General features: G+C 36.9%; 2 protein-coding genes across 3 annotated transcripts in view; one reads left to right on the forward strand and one right to left on the reverse strand.

Annotated features, from left to right (window-relative positions):
- Positions 1-741: 741 nt before the first annotated feature.
- On the forward strand, positions 742-1872 carry LOC134815387 (tachykinin-like peptides receptor 86C). Its single transcript, XM_063823920.1, has one exon. The coding sequence runs from the start codon at positions 742-744 to the stop codon at positions 1870-1872; it is 1131 nt and encodes a 376-aa protein (XP_063679990.1).
- A 4997-nt stretch (positions 1873-6869) lies between these two features.
- The window catches only part of LOC134814921 (solute carrier family 12 member 8-like), a 36593-nt gene continuing 16036 nt past the window's right edge, over positions 6870-27426 (reverse strand). Inside the window, exons 2-15 of one of the 2 annotated variants that reach the window (XM_063823261.1) lie at positions 25561-25692; positions 25195-25267; positions 24950-25017; positions 16679-16873; positions 16009-16166; positions 14473-14552; positions 13218-13416; positions 12851-12938; positions 9974-10120; positions 9625-9788; positions 9323-9423; positions 8962-9044; positions 8444-8561; positions 6870-8196 (exon numbers count right to left, since the gene is read on the reverse strand). In XM_063823261.1, coding sequence (XP_063679331.1) covers positions 7991-8196; positions 8444-8561; positions 8962-9044; positions 9323-9423; positions 9625-9788; positions 9974-10120; positions 12851-12938; positions 13218-13416; positions 14473-14552; positions 16009-16166; positions 16679-16873; positions 24950-25017; positions 25195-25267; positions 25561-25656 — 1776 coding nt within the window. In that variant the 5' untranslated portion in view covers positions 25657-25692 and the 3' untranslated portion in view covers positions 6870-7990. Of the gene's footprint in view, positions 8197-8443; positions 8562-8961; positions 9060-9322; positions 9424-9624; positions 9789-9973; positions 10121-12850; positions 12939-13217; positions 13417-14472; positions 14553-16008; positions 16167-16678; positions 16874-24949; positions 25018-25194; positions 25268-25560; positions 25693-27426 lie in introns of both variants that reach the window. The other variant, XM_063823260.1, reaches the window with a different exon arrangement.

Here is a 27426-nt window from a genome sequence, read left to right on the forward strand (position 1 = left end):
ATTAAACAGGAATTAAACATGAATTAAACAGAAATTAAACCTGAATTTATCTGAGATTACACTAACAAACTTGTTTAGACTATAAAAGAGAGTGAGACATGTAAATATCACCCATTGTACGTATCATCTGTCAGTGTTAAGGTAGAGAGTGGGGAAATTAATGGTACGTGACACCTTTAACAGTTAATGCACGTGTTCTTCAATCATGATGTTCTCAAGTACATGCAGCACTTTTCAGGCTTATAAATAATCATTAGGTTTACCTAAAATACCACGGATATGGCATCCCAAGTATGTTACCATGATGGTCAAGTGATCGATTATGATTAGAAATATTTGCTCAGAAGATGTGCACTTTCTTCTGATTTATTCTAATTTCCTGTTCGTTTAGCTTTTGTGCCATTCGCTTGTTTTCAGTTTATTCTTGGCTTCTCATAACAGTGCGACAATGTTACTAGCTTATATTATCTTATTGTAAAGTAGAGCTATTATCTGCATTATAGCGTTCCGTGAGACCTTTGTATTGGAAATTAGCCATCTAAGTAGTGGTTTTTGCTTGTAGCTTCCTATTCAAACATTTGTTTGCTTTTTTAGTTTGTTAGCTAACATGTAGCATTAAATGGCAGAATTCATGCAAAAGTTTGGAAACTTGTGATTGAAGATTACCACAAAACTGATTATCATTTGATTTTGGGACAAAATCAAATAGATCTTAAACTTACTAAATCGAGACAAACTAGGATGACATTAATGGGTGACACAACAACAGACCCTGCTCCAGAATACGCCCATAACCCTCAAAACATATTCCTACTAGACGTCTTCCTTGGTATCGTGTGTGTTGTGTTCATCTCCGTGGGGATACCCGGCAACCTGATCCTCTTCAGACACTTCCTAAAACAGAAGAAGGATCTCCGAACAATCCTCTACCTGCTGATCTCATTTAACGACCTCCTCACCACAACAACAGCGTTCCCCTCCGCAGTCAGCTTCATCGACCACAGGGAAGCCCACCTGTTTGGAATCACCATGTTCTGTCAGAGCTGGGGCCTAGTCTGGACTATCATCCCCTTTATATCAGTGTTCTTAGTGTCAGTCCTGAGTATTACTAGGACCATAGTGCTGATAAACCCTCTGGTGGTGATAAACAGGAAGTTTGTGTTGGGTATGATAGGGGTCTACTACTTTTACATAGTCCTCAGAGTCCTGGTGCCTCTACTAGCAGGAGAGATCCACTTCATCTACTCTAGAGCTGACCTTTACTGCTGGGATGGGGGAACGGAGTCTGAGTCTAACTGGTACTTCTACTACGATATAGCAACTGGGGTTCTGCAGCTAGCAGCTCCTATCATTCCTATATTTATCAGCTGTCTTGTCTCCACCATCACTCTCCTCAGATCCAACAGCAGGGTCCTGGGGGAAACGTTCGGGTTCTCCAAATCCAGCCTAAAGAAACGCCCAACATCCCCTAAACTATACGCTACAGTAACCATTATCCTGGTGACAACCATGTACATCATCTTCAACATTCCCATCTTCGCAGCGTGGTGTAAGTACCTGGCGGACGGACTGACAGTAGATGAGACTGACTTGTTTGCTTTTTGGTATCTGTGGAGTAGTACTTACATTCTGTGCACAGCCGGAAATGCAGCTGTTAACCCACTGTTGCTGTACTGGAGAAACAGAAAGTTCAGGGACTTTGTGACTGTGCGTACTTTGAGCAAGACCGGGATTAAGCAGGGATTCTGTACACAACCCTCCACTGGGAGGGGGGTGTCATATTTTAGAGGTCCAGCGATTGAAGTTCAGGAGTGTGATGTTAACAGTAATAAAACGGATTTCAACAGCAATCAAGTAAATTGTACAGTGTAGACAGTAATGAAACACTAAAGATACCTTTCAATCAAGTAAATTGTAGAGTGTAGACAGTAATGAAACACTAAAGATACCTTTCAATTGTTTTTAAATTTTGTGATCCCTGTCGTTTTGCCTGATTATCAAACGGTTTAAACACTCAACAGTAATGAAACGGATCCGTTGTGAATTGTGATTATGAATTGAGTAATTTTACTTCATACTTTTATACACCATCTTACACTGTTCTGGCATACATTAAATTTACATTTTCCGAACTAAATATATCTTATTTTTTCACATTTTACTACAAAACTTACAATTTTTCAGTAATATTATCAAAAAACAAAATTTCGTTCAGGTTTCGTTCAGTGAAATGAAAATTAATGAAGAGTTTATCAGCATCAGTACAGAGTAAATAGTTTTAGAGGAAGCACTGTTCATGTCGATCAGGAAATCGTACTCTAATGAAGAATCCTGAAAATTGACGCGTTATAAACATGTGCATATTCACAAGTGTTAAAACAAAATACTCAATAAATCACAATGAAGCATATTATATAAAGATATAAACTTCTTGCCTATGTTTGGTTTTGGATATATTTCTTAAAAGTTTTGAAAAGAAGGTTGACAGCTAACCTTTGGGATGACTACTCTTATTTTCCTGCTTTTGTACAAAGTAGGACCCTGGAGACCGTCCCCCTCGAGATGGATCACTGATTCGGATCCTAGAACCTGAAGTATCGTAAGATCAATGTGATAATTCGTCATTAATATTCATCTATTTTGTTTTACTAGTAGCTTTATTAATAAATTACGTAGCTTTCTTTTAGTTTTATAGAATACTAGGATGCAATGGTATATACAAGGGTATAAAAGTGGTCCCCCAAGGAATGACTATATAAAAGTGGTCCCCCAGGAATGACTATATAAAGGTGGTCCCCCAGGAATGACTATATAAAAGTGGTCCCCCAGGAATGACTATATAAAAGTGGTCCCCCAAGGAATGACTATATAAAAGTGGTCCCCCAGGAATGACTATATAAAAGTGGTCCCCCAGGAATGACTATATAAAAGTGGTCCCCCAGGAATGACTATATAAAAGTGGTCCCCCCAGGAATGACTATATAAAAGTGGTCCCCCAGGAATGACTATATAAAAGTGGTCCCCCAGGAATGACTATATAAAAGTGGTCCCCCAGGAATGACTATATAAAAGTGGTCCCCCAGGAATGACTATATAAAAGTGGTCCCCCAGGAATGACTATATAAAAGTGGTCCCCCAGGAATGACTATATAAAAGTGGTCCCCCAGGAATGACTATATAAAAGTGGTCCCCCAGGAATGACTATATAAAAGTGGTCCCCCAGGAATGACTATATAAAAGTGGTCCCTCAGGAATGACTAACGTGTTCCGCTGCTCGTAGTCCAAGACGGTTCTTATTAGTTATTAACTTCAGTTGTCTGTAATCATCACCAATACCATGGTATCCTGTAAATGGAAGGTATTGTTGAACAGTAAAAGGTATCGAATTGATGTCAGGCTTACTTACTGAATCAGATTAAGTAACTAAACCTTAAGTTTTATATTTTTATGATTTTCTGATTATCAAAAAATTTTATTTGGGAATAGAATTTTTTGTCCAATTTAATAGTACCGAAAACGTTTTACTTTCACAAAATCACATGATTAATTACTCACCGACGTAAGAAAAGTTGTGGCAAACTTGTGTAAGTTTATCATGTGATAAAAACACTACTTGATCGTCAGGGTATCCTTTAATCGATGAGAAATACCCTGCACCGTAGTTGTGGAAGTACCGATTATACTCTGAAAACAAAGTTTGTGAAATGAATTGTCAAGGGTAATTGAAAGTTAAAATTTGAAAATTTGAAGTTGATAGTTGATAGTTGATGGTTGATAGTTGATAGTTGATAGTTGATGGTTGATAGTTGATAGTTGATAGTTGATCATTGACAGTTGATAATTAATAGTTAATAGTTGATAGTTGAAAGTTGAAAGAACTGACGAGTTCTGCAGTGGGGAGGTTGATGATCCGGTTGAAAGTTATTGATGTTCTGGTGAATGCTCATGTCCCCTCCCTCCTCCGGGTACAGCAAGTCAAAGGTTAGTCTCAAGTAACGGCCCACCTGCTGACCACATGATGCAGCCGTACAAAAGTACCTGCAGGAAAGCTGATTAGGGTGAAAGAGTGGACCACATGATGCAGCCGTACAAAAGTACCTGCAGGAAAGCTGATTAGGGTGAAAGAGTGGACCACATGATGCAGCCGTACAAAAGTACCTGCAGGAAAGCTGATTAGGGTGAAAGAGTGGACCACATGATGCAGCCGTACAAAAGTACCTGCAGGAAAGTGGATTAGGGTGAAAGAGTGGACCACATGATGCAGCCGTACAAAAGTACTTGCAGGAAAGTGGATTAGGGTGAAAGAGTGGACCACATGATGCAGCCGTACAAAAGTACCTGCAGGAAAGTGGATTAGGGTGAAAGAGTGGACCACATGATGCAGCCGTACAAAAGTACCTGTAGGAAAGTGGATTAGGGTGAAAGAGTGGATCACATGATGCAGCCGTACAAAAGTACCTGCAGGAAAGTGGATTAGGGTGAAAGAGTGGACCACATGATGCAGCCGTACAAAAGTACCTGCAGGAAAGTGGATTAGGGTGAAAGAGTGGATCACATGATGCAGCCGTACAAAAGTACCTGCAGGAAAGCTAATTAGGGTGAAAGAGTGGACCACATGATGCAGCCGTACAAAAGTACCTGCAGGAAAGTGGATTAGGGTGAAAGAGTGGACCACATGATGCAGCCGTACAAAAGTACCTGCAGGAAAGTGGATTAGGGTGAAAGAGTGGATCACATGATGCAGCCTTACAAAAGTACCTGCAGGAAAGTGGATTAGGGTGAAAGAGTGGATCACATGATGCAGCCGTACAAAAGTACCTGCAGGAAAGTTGATTAGGGTGAAAGAGTGGATTCCCAATATCTGCCCTTGATTTGGAGATAATCCTTGCTTTCTAACAAGCAATGGAAGTTAATATTTTAATATACTAAAGATCGTAAATATTTTGCCGTGATCTCAAAAAACCGACCCTTAATTCCTTAACCAAACTAAACGATCGAAGTACAACAACGACCTAGCATAATGTAGTACCAGTTAGAAATGCGGTAGCTGAGTCCTACTGTCTCGTTGAAGACTGGAGTCTGGACAGTGGACTTGTCACAGTCAGGGTAGCAGAGCATCTTGGAGTAATCAACACCACTGACCTGGAGTCTTAGTGATAATGGTAATAAGATGGGGTATAATTATAACTGTGCACTATTATATCTGGGACATTACTGTGTTTATCAACAAAGGCTTGGGATGTTGTGAAGATGTAACGTTGCCTGTTGGGCCCCCCCCCCCCCGCTGTGAAGATGTAACGTTGCCTGTTGGCGCCCCCCCCCCCACCCCATCCCCGCTGTGAAGATGTAACTGTTGGCGTCCCCACCCCGCCCCCCCCCCCCATCCCCGCTGTGAAGATGTAACGTTGCCTGTTGGCGCCCCCCCCCCCCCATCCCCGCTGTGAAGATGTAACGTACAACTAGTAAAATTGGTTCTCAAGGTTAACCTATCAAATTAGTGACAAGCTGTATTAGTATTATGAAACATGATTATTCGTACCCTATAGACATGAGTTCTTCTTGTAATTGTTGTGTTCAGAAACTCAATTGGCTTACACACTGTCTTCGTACTGCGAGTTAAGGTTCTCGGGTGATAAACGAAACATTCGCAGCAATGGTTATTTTGTTAATAACTCAACTGATAAATCAATAAAGTCCAGTCAAAATGGCATGATTTATCCCTCATGACTAACGAAAAGTTTCACAAGACCTGTTAGTATCAACACGAGTTGGTTCAGGTAGGGTGAAGCGTGACTGAAGGCTGAGGTAATCGTTCTGAAGAGAGGTGGTGAGGGCGGGGGCGACGTCGCCTCTGAAGATGGTGGACGTACAGTCGTCCCTCAGCTGTCCCACTCCATAGCTCCTTATCACGTGGCCACTGTGACCTAACTCTTCTATCTGTGACAACCCTATCTGGGTGTGGAGTGTAGGTCATGACTTATGTTAGGTTTATTGGTCTAATTCCACGGCTCTAGTGTAATTATCAGTCGCGCAAAGTTACAATTTAAGTTACAGAATGCAAACGTAATGTTGAAACGTCATGTTGAAACTGACAAAGGAAATCCCTTGTCACTCAGAGACACTACACATAATTGCAGCAGTCTCTGCGCTTTAAACAACATTTAGAGACACTACACATAATTGCAGCAGTCTCTGCACTATAAACCATATTCTCACAACTCACCCCGAACCTCTCTACCCGGCGGACAGTTCCAACTTTATTCCTGTGTCTGTAAGTAAGGGAGACGGGAGCAAGCAAGGAGTCAGGAACACTAACGTCCTGATTTAAGGAAGTGTAGCTCCGGACAGTGCCTGGGACACCGACCACAGTGTTCAGCAGATAGACAAGCAGATAAACAAGCAACACAGTATAACACATCGTGTGATACACAACAGGAAATCAACTCTTTTAGATTAACTGACTTCTTCTTTTACACTGAGTGGCGGTGAGTATAGGGATTTTTATGGTATTGTTAAGTTATTATAGTGTTATAGTTTGTTTTGGGTTATGCTACATTTGCTACATTTGCTACACTTATTGCTACACTTGCTACACTTTCTACAGCTGCTGTCAGCTTTTCGGTTCAGAACAAGGCAAAATATTCTGGCCTTGCGTATTTTTAATTTTTTCTCGAAGGCACTCTTACTAGTTAAATTAAGTACGCAAACATGAACCCGATGTTGCAGTATTATAAATTGCAGGCAAGCAGTTCAGTTATACAAAACATGAAAAGTGCCGACAGAACCTGATTTGTCATCAATTATAACTAATGTTTATTAGCTACTCTTTAGAATTGATGATAAATCGACAAGCAAAACAATAATTTGTTGACGAATTTTCAGCAATTTTTCGAAATTACATAATAAATATGTACACAACATTTACATTTGCAAATGAAAATAAATTGAAACATGTTTATAAATAAATTTTTGAACTTTAAAGTTATGTCATGGTCACAAATATGTAATTATTTATCTTAAATTAAACTTAACTAAAAGTGAAAGTGAAATTATGAATTATTTGAGGCACCAATCTTAAAACAAAATTGCATTCCATAAAAATGATAATATTCAACAGTCTCCAAGTTAATCAATATAACACATTCACAGATATTGTTACTTACACCAACACCGAAACTACATAATTTCAATCATATCAATCCGATATCACATAAAATTGAATGAGTACTTTCAAATTAATTCACAGTAAAATATTTGAATAAATACTATGTCTATGTAATAAAATAAATAAAAATGTGCACGAAATGAATCTTAGCACTGGACCATTTGAGTGATATTTGAGTCCAAGCTTATCTTATACAAACAACTTCGCAACTGCAATCAATTTATACAGTCTCTCCAGAAATAGTCGTAAGTGTTGATAGTTTTATTAAACGCTTTATTTTTATTGCCTATGTAGTGCATGTAAAACATGTAAAACAAATTGGTCATACTTACATATAATTAATAATCTCCTGTCCACAATTTATAAACAATTTAAATAAATAACAAAACAGCCTAGGGTTTTTTTTAACTAACTTCAACTTCAAGCTTAAATCAGATTAAAAATTTAGGCTCGACACCATCTTAAAGCTTACCAATGCAGACAGCCTTTAAATCAAATACCGGAGCGTTAACAGTACTCGAATGAAAAGCCTTTTACTCTAGCTGAAGCTTTAAAAAGAGCTTTTGCTGGGAATCTTTTATCTTCGCCTAGAAAACTATAAGAAACAACAAGATGACCATAACAACTTTAGATACTCTCCCACAGTCACATGACACATGTTTACCAACTCGAATTGCACAGCCTTAAGTGAAAGTGAAAGTGAAAGTGAAAGTGAAAGTGAAAGTGAAAGTGAAAGTGAAAGTGAAAGTGAAAGTGAAAGTGAAAGTGAAAGTGAAAGTGAAAGTGAAAGTGAAAGTGAAAGTGAAAGTGAAAGTGGATAGCTTGCTACGTTTCGATCTGTTCCGAGATGACAGACTGGTGAACCTTCTCCCTTTCCTGATAGTCTGTGTTCTCATCCGTCAGCTGCATCGTCTTGTAACTCATCTCGGGAGTTTCTGTTGCTATGACAATCTTCTCCTCCGCAGGTAGAGGGTGAACCACACTCCGCACCACATGATACAGCCACCTAGACAACACGAAACTGGACGCTCCTGCAACAGTCACCCAATTAGTGTTTGTAGTGTACAACACTACAACAGTCACCCAATTAGTGTTTGTAGTGTACAACAGTCACCAAATTAGTGTTTGTAGTGTAACTATAATTAAAGAATTAAGCACAGTTTTACCGTTAATCCCTAGTTCTCTAGTTTTAGTGTTCATAAGACCGGTTCATATTTTCAAATATTAGAGGATCCCCCAATTCATCAGGAGATTTACTGATATGTATCTTGAACTTACCAGGTTTAGTTCCGGGACTGGTGGTACGGGTGTAGAAGTAGATCATCGTGGCAAGGGCAGTTGTCAGAAGAGCAAACAACCAGTGAATAAGAAACATCATCAGGACTGATAGTAACGCCTGGAAAAGTCGTAAATTAAAGAATCTTTGGACTTATTCCGTGGAATTCGTACTCATTTATTGCCGAGTTTAAAAGAGCGCATGAATTTTCATTTCACAAAGATTTAATCCACAGTTTGAATAACTGCTTGTACCAAAACCAAAAAGACAACCCAGGTCCTAAGACTACCGACTGGTTTAAAGTCAAAAGTTAAAAGTGTGTACGTACCCCAACAAAAGTGAAAAGTTAAAAGTGAGTACCCCAACAAAAGTGAAAAGTTAAAAGTGAGTACCCCAACAAAAGTGAAAAGTTAAAAGTGAGTACCCCAACAAAAGTGAAAAGTTAAAAGTGAGTACCCCAACAAAAGTGAAAAGTTAAAAATGAGTACCCCAACGAAAGTGAAAAGTTAAAAGTGTGTACCCCAACGAAAGTGAGCCACTTGCTCTGGAGATGCTCGTGCCAGTAAACCCTCCTCTCATCTTTGACCGAGTCGTTGTACGCATCTAAAAGAGGGTAGGCTGAAATGTTTTGTAATAGCCCAGCTAATTCCAACACAGCAATGTAGCAGTGAAACTTCTAGCCGGACCAGTTTAACTCGAACAATTCGAAAAACGTAAAAAGAATACTGGTTTTCCAACTGTTGCGCTGAAGCAGCATCTTCAAATTTAGACTCCAACGAGCAGCTATAGAGACTTATTTTGACAGCCAAAAAGCTCGTGTCAGCAGCTGCAAACGCTAAAACCTTGTAAAAAATTGACACTAATAACGGTTTTAAACTTACATTCGGAGCTATTCATATTATTTTCACTATCCTTCATTATTGGGGTACTTTCTGTATTGTATTGGTCCAGTATTGACTCTGGTTTAGTTGACCTCTCTTCCCTGAACAATCACACATATTTTATCAATAAAAAGTGTGAGATGATATTTGAACAGGGGGTATGGAAATGATCCCTTGTCGTTTTGTATTAACTTGCTCTCAAACTAATAACCAGAGGATCTCAACAACATCACGTGACCATTTAGTGACATTTAGTAACACGTGACCACTTTATTCACCAGACCCAGAGTGAAATAACTCACGTCATAGCAAGACTGAAGTAAGCGTAGTTAACAGCAGCGTAGGTGAGAAGGAAGGGCATAGCAGTGATGGGAGCCAGTATGTTAAGATGTCCCACTAAAACAAAGCAACAGGAGACTAGACTGACGGTGATAGTCGCTATCACTGGCTCGTTATTAGCTCCTCTCTGCGGAGTGAGGGTGTTAGTGTGTGGAGCCGCCAAATATTTGGTAATCCTAGCAACTACAAAAATAGTGATTACTGATCAGTATAGCAACTACATTGTACAACAATAAGTCTGATTATAAAGGTTTATCGTAATCAGATCACTGGAATTTGAAATGAAAGAAAAGTAAGTTTTGTTCAACTCACTCCTTTGCCGAATATGCCTATGATGGGGATGATGTTGTCTAGAGCGATGCACTGGAAAACTCTGGGAGCACCGTACAAACTACCCAGTATTGAGGACAGGGAGGCGATGTAGAGTCCTATCAGGAACATCCAGCTTATCCACGAGATCTGAAATGGATGGGAGCTATAGTTTCAGTCAAAGTTGAAGCAAGAATTGGTGTGAGCCAAACACTTTTGGCTATTAAGCTGATGATTTGACTAAGCTAGCCAGCCACGTCTCCCGACACCCGTTAATTCCGTTCACTTAATTGTAAATGAGCGACATCATTTTTGTGCTCAGACAACTTCGATTAATTCGAACCACAAAAAAAGTCATCTGTGCAAAACCAGAATAAACCTAACCTGAGTGAGAGTTAATAGATTTTGCCAAAATCTGGACAATTATAAATCGCGCGCGCATTCAATTTATAACGAGGTGAACGCTGCCTAAAAACTTTTAAATATGAAATGTTGATCGCGCGCTACATTAAATCCAAATCACGATATTACAACATCTTACAACATGAGTTGTAACCACCTTTCTACACGAATAGAAACTCGAAATTCACAACTATCTTATAATTGATCTCCACTTGTTCTCTGGTATGATTTAATTTAAACCCAGACAGGAAAAAGCTTGAATGAACCAGTCGGTTGGTTTTTAATTCTGTGGCAGCACTATCAGCTTCACAACCCCGTAAATATACACGCTTTATTTAATAAGGAATCATTCTGTGCGTCAGTAGCTTACATATCATACATAAATACACAAATCTGCCATATTCAGCTATTTGAGTATTGACAGCACCTGCCCATTAAGTAGTGACCCAAACTATTTTTTGTATTTTGACGAAGTATTATTCCCATTTCACAGGACGAATCTGTAGGTTACATCACACGGGATACACTATATATAATACTATATACACTATACAGGATAATATAGCAATACACTTTATAGTATTAGTCCTTATAAATATTTAAATAAAGAGGGAATGTAAAGAAATACTAAAAGATATGGTACTAGTACTTAGTTAGAGTTTGACTAACGGTCGATATTGACAAATATCTCTTACGTATCGGCCACGCCGCAAATTCTTAAAATTCTCAAGATGTAAAATATTTGAAGGTATGGACAACTGATGTATTTACACAGCGAATACATGTAAAAGTAGACTATATCCCACTTTAACGCTAATGCTGCGTGCACTGTGTGACACTGTACATTGTTGAAGAGAGCTGAGCTGTAGTAACTACAAAGGAAATCTAAAAGGCACAGATATCGTACTGTGTAGTGTGACACTATATACTTGTACACTGTGTATTCGCTTTTGTTAACAAACTTGACCGCTCTCGGAAATGAAGATATGACGTAATCTTATTATATCACTTCTGACTTCGAGACGCAAAAGTTCGGCGTTTTGCTTTTAGATGTTCAACTTACTTAACTTTTTAATTTAACTTACATAATGCTAGTGATTTAATGGCTAACGGGTGATGAATAAAAAATGGGACTACATGTTTTTTAGCCCTCAGCTTCCACCTGAACAACATTTTGATATTTTACCACAACCACCAGTTAATACTCTGAACGATACTCGAACAGTTTCCACCCCCATTTGATCAAATTGGTTGATCTTTGTCCCCGATAATGGTCTCGAACTAGGGGAGGGGTCCTATAAAATTTTTACAGTAAAGCACTGTTCACAGAAGTCGCCTCACAGGTAGTTCAAGCTTCCATACCAAAAACTTTTTAGCAGAGAGTATGCCTAAACTTCCCATCTATCACATCCTAAAGCGATTTTAGCAGCAGAGGTCGGTAGCCAGAGCTACAGAGACAAAAATGCCATCCTGTATTATGGCACTTACGAAAATGACCCAGTAGGAACTGCTGGTGAGTCACATAACCGGCTCCCTGGTGATCCGTTTTGGCTGTACTCTCGGTTATATTTCCAGGGCAGTCACATGACTAAATGTTTGTTGTCTGAAAGGTGTCAAAGCCTTCAGGATTAGAGATAAGACCCAAAAATGAGAAGTCGTGAGCAAATTCGAAAATATGTAGGGTTAATTTCGTCCAAAAAGTGATCGATCAAAGTAAATTTTGACAATCTCAACCCATAGAGGACTTCTTTGGAGTCCTGGAAACACATGTACATGCCCGAAATATGGCTAGAAAGCCTACATGGGCCCTAGGGCACAAAAGAAGATACTGCGCCAACACGATTTTAGGCCCAACTGTACAGACGGATTTTTGAGCTTGAAGAAAGAAGCCCTCCTGAACCAATCAAAATGGGCTCATGGGCGCTTGTCATAGACCACACTTGTTCAAAATTGCCCGCTTTACAACGCTGTTTCATTGGTTTGAACCAAAAATAGTTTTATCGACACTAAAAAGACCCTTGAAAAAAGTTCCATTTTTTAGTCATCACCCGTTACACCAACAATCACCATATTTCCTAAACCAGTATCTCACTTTATCACCTAATAATTCCAAAGGAATAGTGTTGATCTTATTGTAAATTCAGGTTCCAGGACAGTACTGAGTTGTAATACATGTCTCTTTGTTACATGAGGTAACCACACAAAGGAAATAACTAATTTCATGGGATGTGGGCATTCTACTCCAGGATCTAATCAGTTTCTACAGTGTATCTAGGATACTGACAATACCTCATGTTAAGAAATAAAGGAGGTGAAATAGTTGCTGATCTTTTATTTTGAATTACTTCCTGACTACAAACTAATGAACGAATAATAAACATATCAGACCAGATATAGATTTTAAATAAATTATTTAACAACCCAATAAAAAGTGTTGCCCAGTTGATAATTAGGGCGGTATATTTGTATTCTTCTTACCTCAGATGCTATCATATAGTCAGACAATAACAGTTCCTTCTGCACAGTACACGCTAACAGAATCACAAACATGTAGTATAGAAACCCGCTGAAAATACAATTGTTAGTATCGTGACTTATGATGAGTCACGGGATCGTACCAAGTATTAACTCAGTGCTACTTTCCTGGGTTACCTTTAGTCGACAAACGACGGGTACATTGACAAAATCCGTATTCTCATTATCATTACTTGGTTAGCTACGATTATGATTATGCTATGTACCTTTTATAATTATAAGTGTAGAATGTACCTAATCATGATCATTATTACTGATTATTAGTGCACCGTTTAATAATAATGAGTATTACACCAGTATAAGAGTGTACCTGACAGCAAGAGAAGCGAGGGACCCAGTGGAGATGTTATTGTGAGGACTCTTGAGGTCTCCCTGCATGTTCACACCCGCCATCAGTCCGGTACAGGTCGGGAAGAATACGCCCAGTACCGTGAAAAAGGTCTGTTTTTCTGCAAATCCAGGATAGAGGTTGTCATGGAAACTAGTAGAGTTGAAGCCTGTCATTCCAGCTGGGGAATGTGTGCTGGTTATGTGTCTGGTATGTTAATTATGTATGGATTAGTTGTCCAGTTCTATTGATTGAGATGCAGACTATCATCATTACAAGTATGGTAGTGTTGTTGGTATGAAAATAATCACCGTAAAAAAGGTATATAAATGCCATGTTGGTCACGGAAAAATACAGAACAAATACCTCATTTGTTTTTGGGTGCTAAATATGGCGGTGACTGTGACTGTGACTGTGACTGTGACTGTGACTGTGACTGTGACTGTGACTGTGACTGTGACTGTGACTGTGACTGTGACTGTGACTGTGACTGTGACTGTGACTGTGACTGTGACTGTGACTGTGACTGTGACTGTGACTGTGACTGTGACTGTGACTGTGACTGTGACTGTGACTGTGACTGTGACTGTGACTGTGACTGTGACTGTGACTGTGACTGTGACTGTGACTGTGACTGTGACTGTGACTGTGACTGTGACTGTGACTGTGACTGTGACTGTGACTGTGACTGTGACTGTGACTGTGACTGTGACTGTGACTGTGACTGTGACTGTGACTGTGACTGTGACTGTGACTGTGACTGTGACTGTGACTGTGACTGTGACTGTGACTGTGACTGTGACTGTGACTGTGACTGTGACTGTGACTGTGACTGTGACTGTGACTGTGACTGTGACTGTGACTGTGACTGTGACTGTGACTGACATTTAATAACACAGTCACGTGCTAACTGCTAATTATCACGTGGAAATGTCTCCAGCCTAAGCTTGATGAATGAGAACTATTTGCTCTTCTTGATCGACTTAAACAGGTCTTGTAAACGCAGCGAAGAGGAGAATAATAATGATAATAACGTTACAGATCACGGCAGGCTGGGACAAATTACTCAATCCTCCTCTACCTCGCAGCACTGTTACAAATGTACACGTGCACTAAAAACAGGTGCCTCTAAATAAAAGCACGCGAGCCTCACCACGGTGACACGTGTACAGTGTACACGTGCACACGTGCACATTTACAAATGTACTTCTAATGTGTATAATAACAGTACACTTACATGGTCCATCAGCGATGCTACACCCAATAACGAAGTCCAGGACTGCGAGCACTAGTATACCCAATAACACTAGCTGCAACCTGGGGATATTATTATTAGTATTACTGTCGTTTAGATCCAACAGTTTATCAAAATGTAACTTTGTAATTTGTAATTTGTAATTTGTAATATTCCCATATCCAAAAACCCGCATTCTCGCATTCTAAGAATGTAGGAAATTTTTAAAAGTAGGAAATTTTTGACAAAAAGTAGGAAATTCGAGAGCCAACTCTGAGAATTTTCGATAATATTTCAGTAGGAATTTAAGTGAAAGAGCAGACTAAAAGTTGCTGGACCGTTATTTAAATGTCCTCAGTCAGGGATCCACTGATCCAGTCTATCAAATTTCGTTTCACAGACCAAAGTTTGTTGCTATTAGCTACAAAATCTGTGCATCAAGTAACCACTAACCAGATGCTAATTATTGGGGCATTTTCGCGTACACGACATAAATAGTTGTCATTATTACTTTATTAACATTTTACTATCTTTATTAACATTTTTATATCGGGTGACAGTGTCACCCGATATCTGTATTGGCAAGCAGTAGCATATACACATCACGTCTTCAATGTGTGTATCACACTGCACACACCCAGCCCAAATTCGTGTGGCGTGAGAAAATATCGTGCTTTAGTTAAGCCAAGTGTTTAGGGATTCTAGAATCCAGACAATTTATCCCAATAAAAATTGAAATCAGAAAATAGTATGCTAAAATCGTTCTCCATTGTCAGATTCGTTCCAGAAGGCCAAATCTAGTAAATAAATTTCCAAAAGTTTCGGGGGCTTCGCCCCCAAAAGTAACCTAGGATTATCTATTAAATAGCATTCCGGGCCCTAAAAAAGTAAAATTGAGAATCTGGAATCCGCCATGAAAAATCTTTGAACCGTGCGAATACAAAGACTTTTTATGCGAGCGAAGCGAGCGGGCACAAAAAACGAAAAAATTGAGAATGTAGGAAATTAAAAATTTTTTGGATATGGGGTAATATTTTGTAATTTGTAATTTGTAATTTGCATACACTCTGTACAGTGTACAGGCTGGGTACCCATAATCAATAACCATGATAATGACATGAGTTTTAAAGCTACTGCTAATATACACTTTCGTATCAATTATACGTCATGTGTATTATGTAGCAACAAGCCCCTTCCAGATATGAGCTAGTATATGTAAGATTGTAGAATAAAACCTGTGCCTGCTATAAGAAGTATCGAACATCAACTTTTTATTTTATGTTCGATGATTATTCTTCTAACATTAAATTGACATTACCGATTTTTAATAACTGTCCTATTTATTTATTACATTTTTCCCAATTAAAATGAGACAGTTAATAATAATAAAAAATAACTAAATTTCTGATCACATTATAAGGTGCAAGGAGCCCCTTAGAACGAAGATTAAAAATACATTGGAAGTTTGTTGTGAACCACCCCCTGTAAATTTCAAAACATTAAGTGGAAATTAAGACACCAGTAAAGGGTAGTACTCACCTAACGAGGTATTTGACCCCAAATAGAGCAACTACAGTGAGCAATAAGACAGTGATAATACCGATCCCTCGTAGTAACCAGTGGTTAGCTGGATCTGGGTCGAACTTTAGCACTATCGCCTCCGCAAAACCCGTCACGTACAGGGCTATGCAGATCGTCTGTAATGATGTTAGTTTGTTAAGATTATAAATTAATCTAATAAAGTTATAAATTAATTAAATTAATAAACTAGTTTAATTAATAATAATGAGATTATAAATTAGATGATAGAACGTCAGTCAGAGATAGTATAATATATTGGTTAATGTAAAGGAAATGATACGAGCTGTAGTTATAAGTCAAAACTACACATTATCTTCACTACTCAACATCAGAATATGTAACTCAACAAATCGTCTATGATAAGTCTTATCTTACTATATATAAAGCGAGACGATTTATATATATATATAGGTATATGGTTCCGTGCCATTTTACTGACACCACGGCATCAACTTTAACACAACGTTCCGCAAAAACCGAAAAAGATATACAACTTAAACTTTTTTGACTGGGTCAGATGCTTTAATGGCCTTCAAATCAGCATGAAAAAATAAAAAATTAATCAAGGAATAAGAATTTTAGTGCCAAAAATGTGGACCCCCAACTAAAAGTATAAAAGCTGACGTACCTGTCCCAGAACGTACATGATCCCAACAGTGGCCCCTACTTTAGCGCCGAACACGTACGTAATTATCCCGTAAATACCGCCCCGAGAGTTCTCTGTGCAGCTAGCAATGAGACCATTAGAGGCTATTACAGTGCACAGACCAACAAAGAGGGTGAAGACTATTATCAGACAGGAGAGGAGGAGACCTGCGTTACCCTGAGGGGGAGAGGGGTGGTTATTGTGGGTGTTACCCTGAGGGGGAGGGGTGGTTATTGTGGGTGTTAACCTGAGGGGGAGGGGTGGTTATTGTGGGTGTTACCCTGAGGGGGAGGGTTGGTTATTGTGGGTGTTACCCTGAGGGGGAGGGGTTGTTATTGTGGGTGTTACCCTGAGGGGGAGGGTTGGTTATTGTGGGTGTTACCCTGAGGGGGAGGGTGGTTATTGTGGGTGTTACCCTGAGGGGGAGGGGCGGTTATTGTGGGTGTTACCCGGAGGGGGAGGGGTGGTTATTGTGGGTGTTACCCTGAGGGGGAGGGGCGGTTATTGTGGGTGTTACCCGGAGGGGGAGGGGTGGTTATTGTGGGTGTTACCCTGAGGGGGAGGGAGGTTATTGTGGGTGTTACCCTGAGGGGGAGGGGTGGTTATTGTGGGTGTTACCCTGAGGGGGAGGGTGGTTATTGTGGGTGTTACCCTGAGGGGAAAGGTGGCATATGGTTATTGTGGGTGTAACATTCAAGATAACAACAAATCGTTGGTGTAGTGATAAGTGAAACAACATGTAATTATCATTATACAATATAAGAATATAATGTGATTCTAGGATTTGGTTGATCAATAGCGGAAGCTGATTGGCTAGAATATGAGGTCTAATAATTAATAATACTAATAATACACGTGATGCCCATATAAGGAGTGTAATAATACACAGTGTTATTAACATCACTACTGGCACCTTTCTTTAGAGCAGCTATTAGTGTAAATCCTTAAAAAAGTCACAATAATAATCATAATTTTATCAAATCACCACGTCACTTGACAATATTACCTGCGTCAACTGAGCTGACATTCAGAAATACTTAATGTGCGGGTTAATGACAGCTGGATAATAATATCTGAGTATTTATCGTGCAGATCTGAATGATCTCCGTAACACTGGCTGGTTATACTATTTTAGTAAATGTATCGTTGAAATAGTTCACATTCCTAGAGAAGGAGCAATTAGTTTCCGGTATTATCTGGTACGACTCAGCCATTGGGCGAGCACATCAATATGTCAGGTTTGTGTGTAAAAGTACACTGGATTGGTTATGAACTGGCCGCTCTAATTCCATCTAGTTCATGTACTAAATAAATTATAGTTATTAAGTTGTTAGTTCATGTATTAAATAAAGTATATTTCATGCACTAAATAAAGTATAGTTATCAAGTTATTACTTCATGTATTAAATAAAGTATAGTTCATGTACTAAATAAAGTAAAGTTCATGTACTAAATAAAGTATAGTTCATGTACTAAATAAAGTAAAGTTCATGTATTAAATAAAGTATAGTTCATGTACTAAATAAAGTAAAGTTCATGTACTAAATAAAGTATACTTCATGTACTAAATAAAGTAAAGTTCATGTACTAAATAAAGTATAGTTCATGTACTAAATAAAGTATACTTCATGTACTAAATAAAGTAAAGTTCATGTACTAAATAAAGTATAGTTCATGTACTAAATAAAGTAAAGTTCATGTACTAAATAAAGTATAGTTCATGTACTAAATAAAGTAAAGTTCATGTACTAAATAAAGTATAGTTCATGTACTAAATAAAGTAAAGTTCATGTACTAAATAAAGTAAAGTTCATGTACTAAATAAAGTATAGTTCATGTACTAAATAAAGTAAAGTTCATGTACTAAATAAAGTATAGTTCATGTACTAAATAAAGTAAAGTTCATGTACTAAATAAAGTATAGTTCATGTACTAAATAAAGTAAAGTTCATGTACTAAATAAAGTAAAGTTCATGTACTAAATAAAGTATAGTTCATGTACTAAATAAAGTAAAGTTCATGTACTAAATAAAGTATACTTCATGTACTAAATAAAGTAAATTTCATGTACTAAATAAAGTATACTTCATGTACTAAATAAAGTAAAGTTCATGTACTAAATAAAGTATAGTTCATGTACTAAATAAAGTAAAGTTCATGTACTAAATAAAGTAAAGTTCATGTACTAAATAAAGTATAGTTCATGTACTAAATAAAGTAAAGTTCATGTACTAAATAAAGTATAGTTCATGTACTAAATAAAGTAAAGTTCATGTACTAAATAAAGTATAGTTCATGTACTAAATAAAGTATAGTTCATGTACTAAATAAAGTATAGTTCATGTACTAAATAAAGTAAAGTTCATGTACTAAATAAAGTAAAGTTCATGTACTAAATAAAGTATAGTTCATGTACTAAATAAAGTATAGTTCATGTACTAAATAAAGTATAGTTCATGTACTAAATAAAGTAAAGTTCATGTACTAAATAAAGTATAGTTCATGTACTAAATAAAGTAAAGTTCATGTACTAAATAAAGTATACTTCATGTACTAAATAAAGTATAGTTCATGTACTAAATAAAGTAAAGTTCATGTACTAAATAAAGTAAAGTTCATGTACTAAATAAAGTATACTTCATGTACTAAATAAAGTATAGTTCATGTACTAAATAAAGTAAAGTTCATGTACTAAATAAAGTAAAGTTCATGTACTAAATAAAGTATACTTCATGTACTAAATAAAGTATAGTTCATGTACTAAATAAAGTATAGTTCATGTACTAAATAAAGTATAGTTCATGTACTAAATAAAGTATAGTTCATGTACTAAATAAAGTATACTTCATGTACTAAATAAAGTATAGTTCATGTACTAAATAAAGTAAACTTCATGTACCAAATAAAGTATAGTTCATGTACTAAATAAAGTATAGTTCATGTACTAAATAAAGTATAGTTCATGTACTAAATAAAGTAAAGTTCATGTACTAAATAAAGTATAGTTCATGTACTAAATAAAGTAAAGTTCATGTACTAAATAAAGTATAGTTCATGTACTAAATAAAGTATAGTTCATGTACTAAATAAAGTATAGTTCATGTACTAAATAAAGTAAAGTTCATGTACTAAATAAAGTAAAGTTCATGTACTAAATAAAGTATAGTTCATGTACTAAATAAAGTATAGTTCATGTACTAAATAAAGTATAGTTCATGTACTAAATAAAGTAAAGTTCATGTACTAAATAAAGTATAGTTCATGTACTAAATAAAGTAAAGTTCATGTACTAAATAAAGTATACTTCATGTACTAAATAAAGTATAGTTCATGTACTAAATAAAGTAAAGTTCATGTACTAAATAAAGTAAAGTTCATGTACTAAATAAAGTATACTTCATGTACTAAATAAAGTATAGTTCATGTACTAAATAAAGTAAAGTTCATGTACTAAATAAAGTAAAGTTCATGTACTAAATAAAGTATACTTCATGTACTAAATAAAGTATAGTTCATGTACTAAATAAAGTATAGTTCATGTACTAAATAAAGTATAGTTCATGTACTAAATAAAGTATAGTTCATGTACTAAATAAAGTATACTTCATGTACTAAATAAAGTATAGTTCATGTACTAAATAAAGTAAACTTCATGTACCAAATAAAGTATAGTTCATGTACTAAATAAAGTATAGTTCATGTACTAAATAAAGTATAGTTCATGTACTAAATAAAGTATAGTTCATGTACTAAATAAAGTATAGTTCATGTACTAAATAAAGTAAAGTTCATGTACTAAATAAAGTAAAGTTCATGTACTAAATAAAGTATAGTTCATGTACTAAATAAAGTATAGTTCATGTACTAAATAAAGTATAGTTCATGTACTAAATAAAGTATAGTTCATGTACTAAATAAAGTATAGTTCATGTACTAAATAAAGTATAGTTCATGTACTAAATAAAGTATAGTTCATGTACTAAATAAAGTATAGTTCATGTACTAAATAAAGTATAGTTCATGTACTAAATAAAGTATAGTTCATGTACTAAATAAAGTATAGTTCATGTACTAAATAAAGTATAGTTCATGTACTAAATAAAGTATAGTTCATGTACTAAATAAAGTATAGTTCATGTACTAAATAAAGTATACTTCATGTACTAAATAAAGTATAGTTCATGTACTAAATAAAGTAAAGTTCATGTACTAAATAAAGTATACTTCATGTACTAAATAAAGTATACTTCATGTACTAAATAAAGTATACTTCATGTACTAAATAAAGTATAGACTATAGTTCATGTACTAAATAAAGTAAACTTCATGTACTAAATAAAGTATAGTTCATGTACTAAATAAAGTATAGTTCATGTACTAAATAAAGTATACTTCATGTACTAAATAAAGTATACTTCATGTACTAAATAAAGTATAGTTCATGTACTAAATAAAGTATAGTTCATGTACTAAATAAAGTATAGTTCATGTACTAAATAAAGTATAGTTCATGTACTAAATAAAGTATAGTTCATGTACTAAATAAAGTATACTTCATGTACTAAATAAAGTATACTTCATGTACTAAATAAAGTATAGTTCATGTACTAAATAAAGTATAGTTCATGTACTAAATAAAGTATAGTTCATGTACTAAATAAAGTATACTTCATGTACTAAATAAAGTATAGTTCATGTACTAAATAAAGTATAGTTCATGTACTAAATAAAGTAAAGTTCATGTACTAAATAAAGTATACTTCATGTACTAAATGTATTTGGAGAGCTAAATAACTTATTTAGCTCATGAACCGCTGTAACACATGCTTTATTTTAATTTACTATATGCGCAAATAACACAGAACGTTTCTTTACTGCACATGTTATGTTACATGCACATGCACGTTATTAATCTAAGATGTAACTTAAGTTATTCTTCTTTAGAAATAAAATGTACTGAGATGTCAAATTAAGATGGTTATTTGAGTGATGAGTCCCTCTAGATTTGTACCTGATTTGAATAAGTTGTGAACCAAATAACTGAGTTTCTCAGCTTCTGTTATTAGCTTCTTCTGCGACCCAGTGAGCTAATTTGAATTGTGATTATTCCTTATAAGGCGACTGACAACATTTCCAGCGACTGTATTGCACGCAGCAATCCAATATACCCGTCCTTAATATCTAGTGATGAAGCAACTCTATCGTACTAATATATATAAGTTACTATTTTGGATAGAAGGACAGAAGTGCGGCCATTTTCAGCAATGCTTTTTAGTCAGGGTTATTTAGTTAGTTAGTTAGATAAGAGATTGGGGATCGAGTTAGATCTACATTTTGGGATGGATGCAAATTCATCATTAAGGTTTGGTATCGGGGAGAAAATCGTACGCCCAAAAGATCTGAGATGATGTATATAAAAACAGATTTCAACAAGTTATATATTGTTTGTAAATCAGTCATCAGAGAGACTGGACCAGGGGACCTCAAGAGAATAATAGTATGACGAATGTAGATTGTAGATTGTATGTAGATTGTAGATTGTATGTAGATTGTAGATTGTATGTAGATTGTAGAATGTAGATTGTCTCTTAGAGTGTGTGTGTGTGTGTGTGTGTGTGTGTGTGTGTGTGTGTGTGTGTGTGTGTGTGTGTGTGTGTGTGTGTGTGTGTGTGTGTGTGTGTGTGTGTGTGTGTGTGTGTGTGTGTGTGTGTGTGTGTGTGTGTGTGTGTGTGTGTGTGTGTGTGTGTGTGTGTGTGTGTGTGTGTGTGTGTGTGTGTGTGTGTGTGTGTGTGTGTGTGTGTGTGTGTGTGTGTGTGTGTGTGTGTGTGTGTGTGTGTGTGTGTGTGTGTGTGTGTGTGTGTGTGTGTGTGTGTGTGTGTGTGTGTGTGTGTGTGTGTGTGTGTCAACCCTACAATAAGAGGGGATATCATGTCAGCGCATCATCTAGTGTATTCTGTGAAGGCATTGTCTTTATATTGTAGGTTTATTACCTGCCAAGACGCGCGCCGAGTTGGACTTGTCGACGGTCTAATATTTGGAACAGATATTTTATGAGTATCACGGGCGTTAATCTTTATAGAATTATAGTCGATATCCATTAATACTTTCTGACAGCTCCACTCTTTTGTGGGTCCCTCCCACTTACTAAATCTACTAATATTCATGGCAAATAGGTAAAATACCGATCGGCTAATAGTAGGCTAGGAGTCGGTATGGTACCTATTTGCCATATTTATCGTTAAATCTAAACATTATAACTTTCTGGTTGGTCTGAATCTCAAAATTAATTTCCCTCTCAACAAGGTCCAAACATTAAGTCTTGCTCCATAAACCACACCTTCACACCGCTATTGCACATCTTAACAGTATAACACCATCAGTAGGTATAAGTAGAACACGTGACCAGTCAATGACTACTCTCCCCCCATTATGTGGTAAGCTGCCCAAACTTTCCAGCTTTACCTCCCTCTCTCTCCCTCTCCACAATTAAACCACTGTTATGTATCATAACACCACACAGTTTATACAGTTATTATATCGGTGTTATCATGGTCCGTGTGACGTCACTGAGGGTGTCAGGGTGTGACGTCACTGGGGGTGTGACGTCACTGGGGGTGTGACGTCACTGGGGGTGTGACGTCACTGGGGGTGTGACGTCAATGGGGGTGTGACGTCACTGGGGGTGTGACGTCACTGGGGGTGTGACGTCACTGGGGGTGTGACGTCACTGAGGGTGTGACGTCACTGGGGGTGTGACGTCACTGGGGATGTGACGTCACTGGGGGTGTGACGTCACTGGGGGTGTGACGTCACTGGGGGTGTGACGTCATTGGGGTGTGACGTCATTGGGGTGTGACGTCATTGGGGTGTGACGTCATTGGGGTGTGACGTCATTGGGGGTGTGACGTCGCTGCTGAGTATTTTGTTAGCCAGGTAAGTAGCGTAACGCGCCTCATTACCTCACTCACAATGGAAAAGACAAGAAAAAGAGGATAAGAGGAGAAGAAGAGACAAGGAGAGCAGGATGTAACCTAATGAGTAATGAGTAATGAGTAGTAGTATTGATGTTACACTGTACAGTCAGATATTATAGAGGCTCTAATGTTTTATCCATTGGATACATTTCAGAGACCCTTGGCTTGTTTCAAACTAGAATAAAAACGACTCAAAACCGTGATATGAGGATTGAACACAAACCTGACACATACTTTAAAAGCTAAAATGAAATAAAATACCTCTTAAGATCACCCGATAAGAAGTTCGCTGGGAAAAATAATATACTTATTATTATATGCTTATCTGAATTTCAGAAACTTGTATTACAGCAAGTATAATTTAAACTGTATATAGACACATAGTGTATTATATGGATTAAAATACATGACGCATCATGGCGGACCTAGCATCCTATGAATAACGATTAATTGTTACTTTTGACATTGAAGTTTTTAATAACCACTCAGACCTCAATAACCGGGAGATTATTGATGGGGAAGAATGGAAGCTAACACAATATTGTATTTTTCGGAGTATTTCTAAATCGTGTAAATATGCTGGGGCTTTTTAACGGCTAGAAGTGACCATGATGGAATCTTAATTACACAAATATCTGTAATATTGCGGCATTCCAACAATGTTTCTGTTCATTAGATATAAGGTCAGATACTTTGCTACCAATGTAGTCCCAGTATAAGGACGGCCCCTGATTGGATACGGCTTAATTCTAGGAAGTCATTACCATTCTCACTAACCACTCAGGTTACAGCATCATTGACTTCAACTTACTCTCGCAGCAGATAAGATAACACCACACCCAAGGATTACTATATTCTACAAACAGCACCACATTATACCTCTCTCCAGCTAATAATTAAGTACTTATGTGATTATGTTTCAAGGTGGATGGTATTTGAAGTAAACGTACACTAAACCACACTACCTCTCTCTCTCTCTCTCTCTCTCTCTCTCTCTCTCTCTCTCTCTCTCTCCCCCTCTCTCTCTCTCCCTCTCCCGATCTCTCTCTCTCTCTCCCGAGCACTCAGTTCTGTAATTACGAATCTTATAGATCTAATGACTTTCCTTATATGGGATAATTACAGCTGCCAAAGCCGACCATTCCTTGTATTGCATCATGCAGCCTGGCTTATTACACCACAACCCGCCAGGTAAACTGGTGTACACAGGAATCATGATTAGTGATAAACGTGTGTTTGTGTGTAATTATGTGGATTGTGGAGTATGTAAGTTACTTACCACCATCCAGCCAGCTCGTAGGAAGACGACCAGTCCGAATATGTTTAGCATACACGACGTGAAAACACCTGCAACAAAGGAGGATTTAGCTTAAAATCAGTACTGATATATATAGGGACACCTGTTATCTGCTGCTCGTACATATCACCAGTATGATAAATCTGTGATCCCTCATAAACCTCACATTATAAAACTGCTCAACATAATGACAAAATTTAAATAAAATAGTTAGTGTGATCACTCACCGTCCCATGTCCCAAACAGGATAGGTTTACGGATGAAGAAGTTAGCTTTCCACCATTCCACCAGATAACTCTCCTGCAAATCAGTATCAGTTACTATACGTGTTAATTACATAGCATAGCACGCTATCAACAGATATAAATTGTCTCCTTCAACGAAATTAATTGACTTTAAAACTGCAAAAAAGGATGACATCGAAAAAACGAAATATCAATTTGTTTCTTCCAGGATTTTGGTTGGGCGAAAATAATATTACATTTGAAAGCATGTAGTACCATAGACTACCTTCCAGAACAATATTGATTCGTTAGAAATCAGAAAGAGAAGATGGTTCATATTAAGAAGTATATATAATATATAGTACTTACATCGTTTTCGTCCCATAGCTCAGTAGTTTTGGCAGGTCTAGGGTTGGCTGAACCACTAAACCGAGCCTCATCTGAGAACGGTTCAGGGTTAGCCATTCTTCTTCAGCAGCTTAAACACACATCCTATACTACCTATTGGGGTCCTTAGATTAGGTTTTAATGATGCCCCTGCTACTATATTTAAATTGTAAATTTATTTACGATTTATAAATCTGAAAGTTAACTGACATTTGGAAAAAACTGCTTCTGTTTTTTGTAACAAAGATGATTAATTTCTTATCCAGTTATCCAGTAGAGTGACATGAAATTTGAAATAGAAACCCTATTTATATCCTGTTCTTACTGTTAGAGCAGTTTTCAAACAAACGATTGTAACAAATAAAAGAGTCAACTCAACTCAATTTATAATTCCAACTAACGGTAAGCAACAAGATCTCAAATATTTAAACTTATAATAGTGTAGGTTTGGTTGAAGGTTCGTTTTCACTCCATGGTGTAATTTGCTACCATTGTTTGTTTGAATCCCGAAGGTGCCGGCAGTTCTAATGACTGATTTTCAAAATATATAATTTAAAATTACCTGATAATATGATAGAAAAACCTTGTTAAATCTAGTAGATAGATTTAAGAAGTAAATCCCTAGACATATTGAAAGACATATAATTATTGATATATTTGACCTTCTCTGACATGATCTTTCGTCAAGTGCCATGCTTTCATAAGGTGCCATGCTTTGAACCTCGGCCGGCCTAATCTGATCAGGTTTTCTACTAGTAAGATGACATTAATCTTCTGGCTAAAAGAAAATGTAGAAACGAAAAAGTATGATTCAGCTCATTGTCCCTCTGAACAATACACAGATAGTTTCAGGAACAGGATATGCAGCCCAGAATCGAACATAACGCGTTAAGGCATAATGAGAGTCATTTTATCTTTCTTTTAAAGATATGATGATGATCATTACTTTGCTTAACCAAAACTTGAACGGAAACGAAGCTGTGTTGACATATACCCCAAAATATTACAGAATTGATGTGCAATTAATCTAATCATTATTTAAAAGTTTTGCGACTGAACGAAGACAAACCGATAATGATTTATTCTACAGGCGGAGTAAATTCTACACACGATTGTGTGTGGGGCAAATTAAAACGCTCCAAGGCCTGTATGATTACATGCTAAATGTCTTGACCCCCTGTGGCTCAAATATTGGCATTACGTGTATTTTAGTTAGGCTGGGCATTCACTAATGCGCACTTCTATTTGCTTTTTATGCTTGTCATTGGTGTGGGTGCCTTTTATCTGTATAGTTTCATTCTGTCTCGTCATTCTGTCTCGTCATTCTGTCTCGTCATTCTGTCTCGTCATTCTGTCTTGTCATTCTGTCTCGTCATTATGTTTTGATTTGATTTGATTTGTCTCTGGCGAGAGTCTATGAGGGTCCCCTAAACACCCTGAGTTTCCTCAACGCACCAGCTTAAAAGGCTGTTATATGATACTGTTTGGGGTTGCCACCTTAACTCTCCATATAAATGAAAAAGCATTCGTCTTTTTTCTAACTTCCCCGACGTTTTAAAGACTGGTAGAATAACTCCTGTATTTAAGAAGGGAAACCCTGAAGAGATAGAAAACTACCGCCCAATCTCTACTCTCTCTATATTTGGTAAAATCTTTGAAAAGATCATTTACTCAAGAATATATTCGTTTGCTAGCTCACAGGGTATAATATCTAAAACACAATTTGGCTTCAGGCAGTCACACTCTACTTCACATGCAGTTAATCACTCAGTAAACCTTATAACTGAATCTCTAAAACTTAAGCATCATGTCTTAGGCATATTCATAGACCTTAGCAAAGCTTTTGAT

Source organism: Bolinopsis microptera, chromosome 5, assembly GCF_026151205.1.
Source record: "Bolinopsis microptera isolate Bmic1 chromosome 5, MBARI_Bmic_1.0, whole genome shotgun sequence".
NCBI classification, from domain to species: Eukaryota; Metazoa; Ctenophora; class Tentaculata; order Lobata; family Bolinopsidae; genus Bolinopsis; species Bolinopsis microptera.

Coding starts and splice junctions, on each gene's coding strand:
- LOC134815387 (XM_063823920.1), top strand. CDS start 742: ATGACATTAATGGGTGACACAACAACAGACCCTGCTCCAGAATACGCC.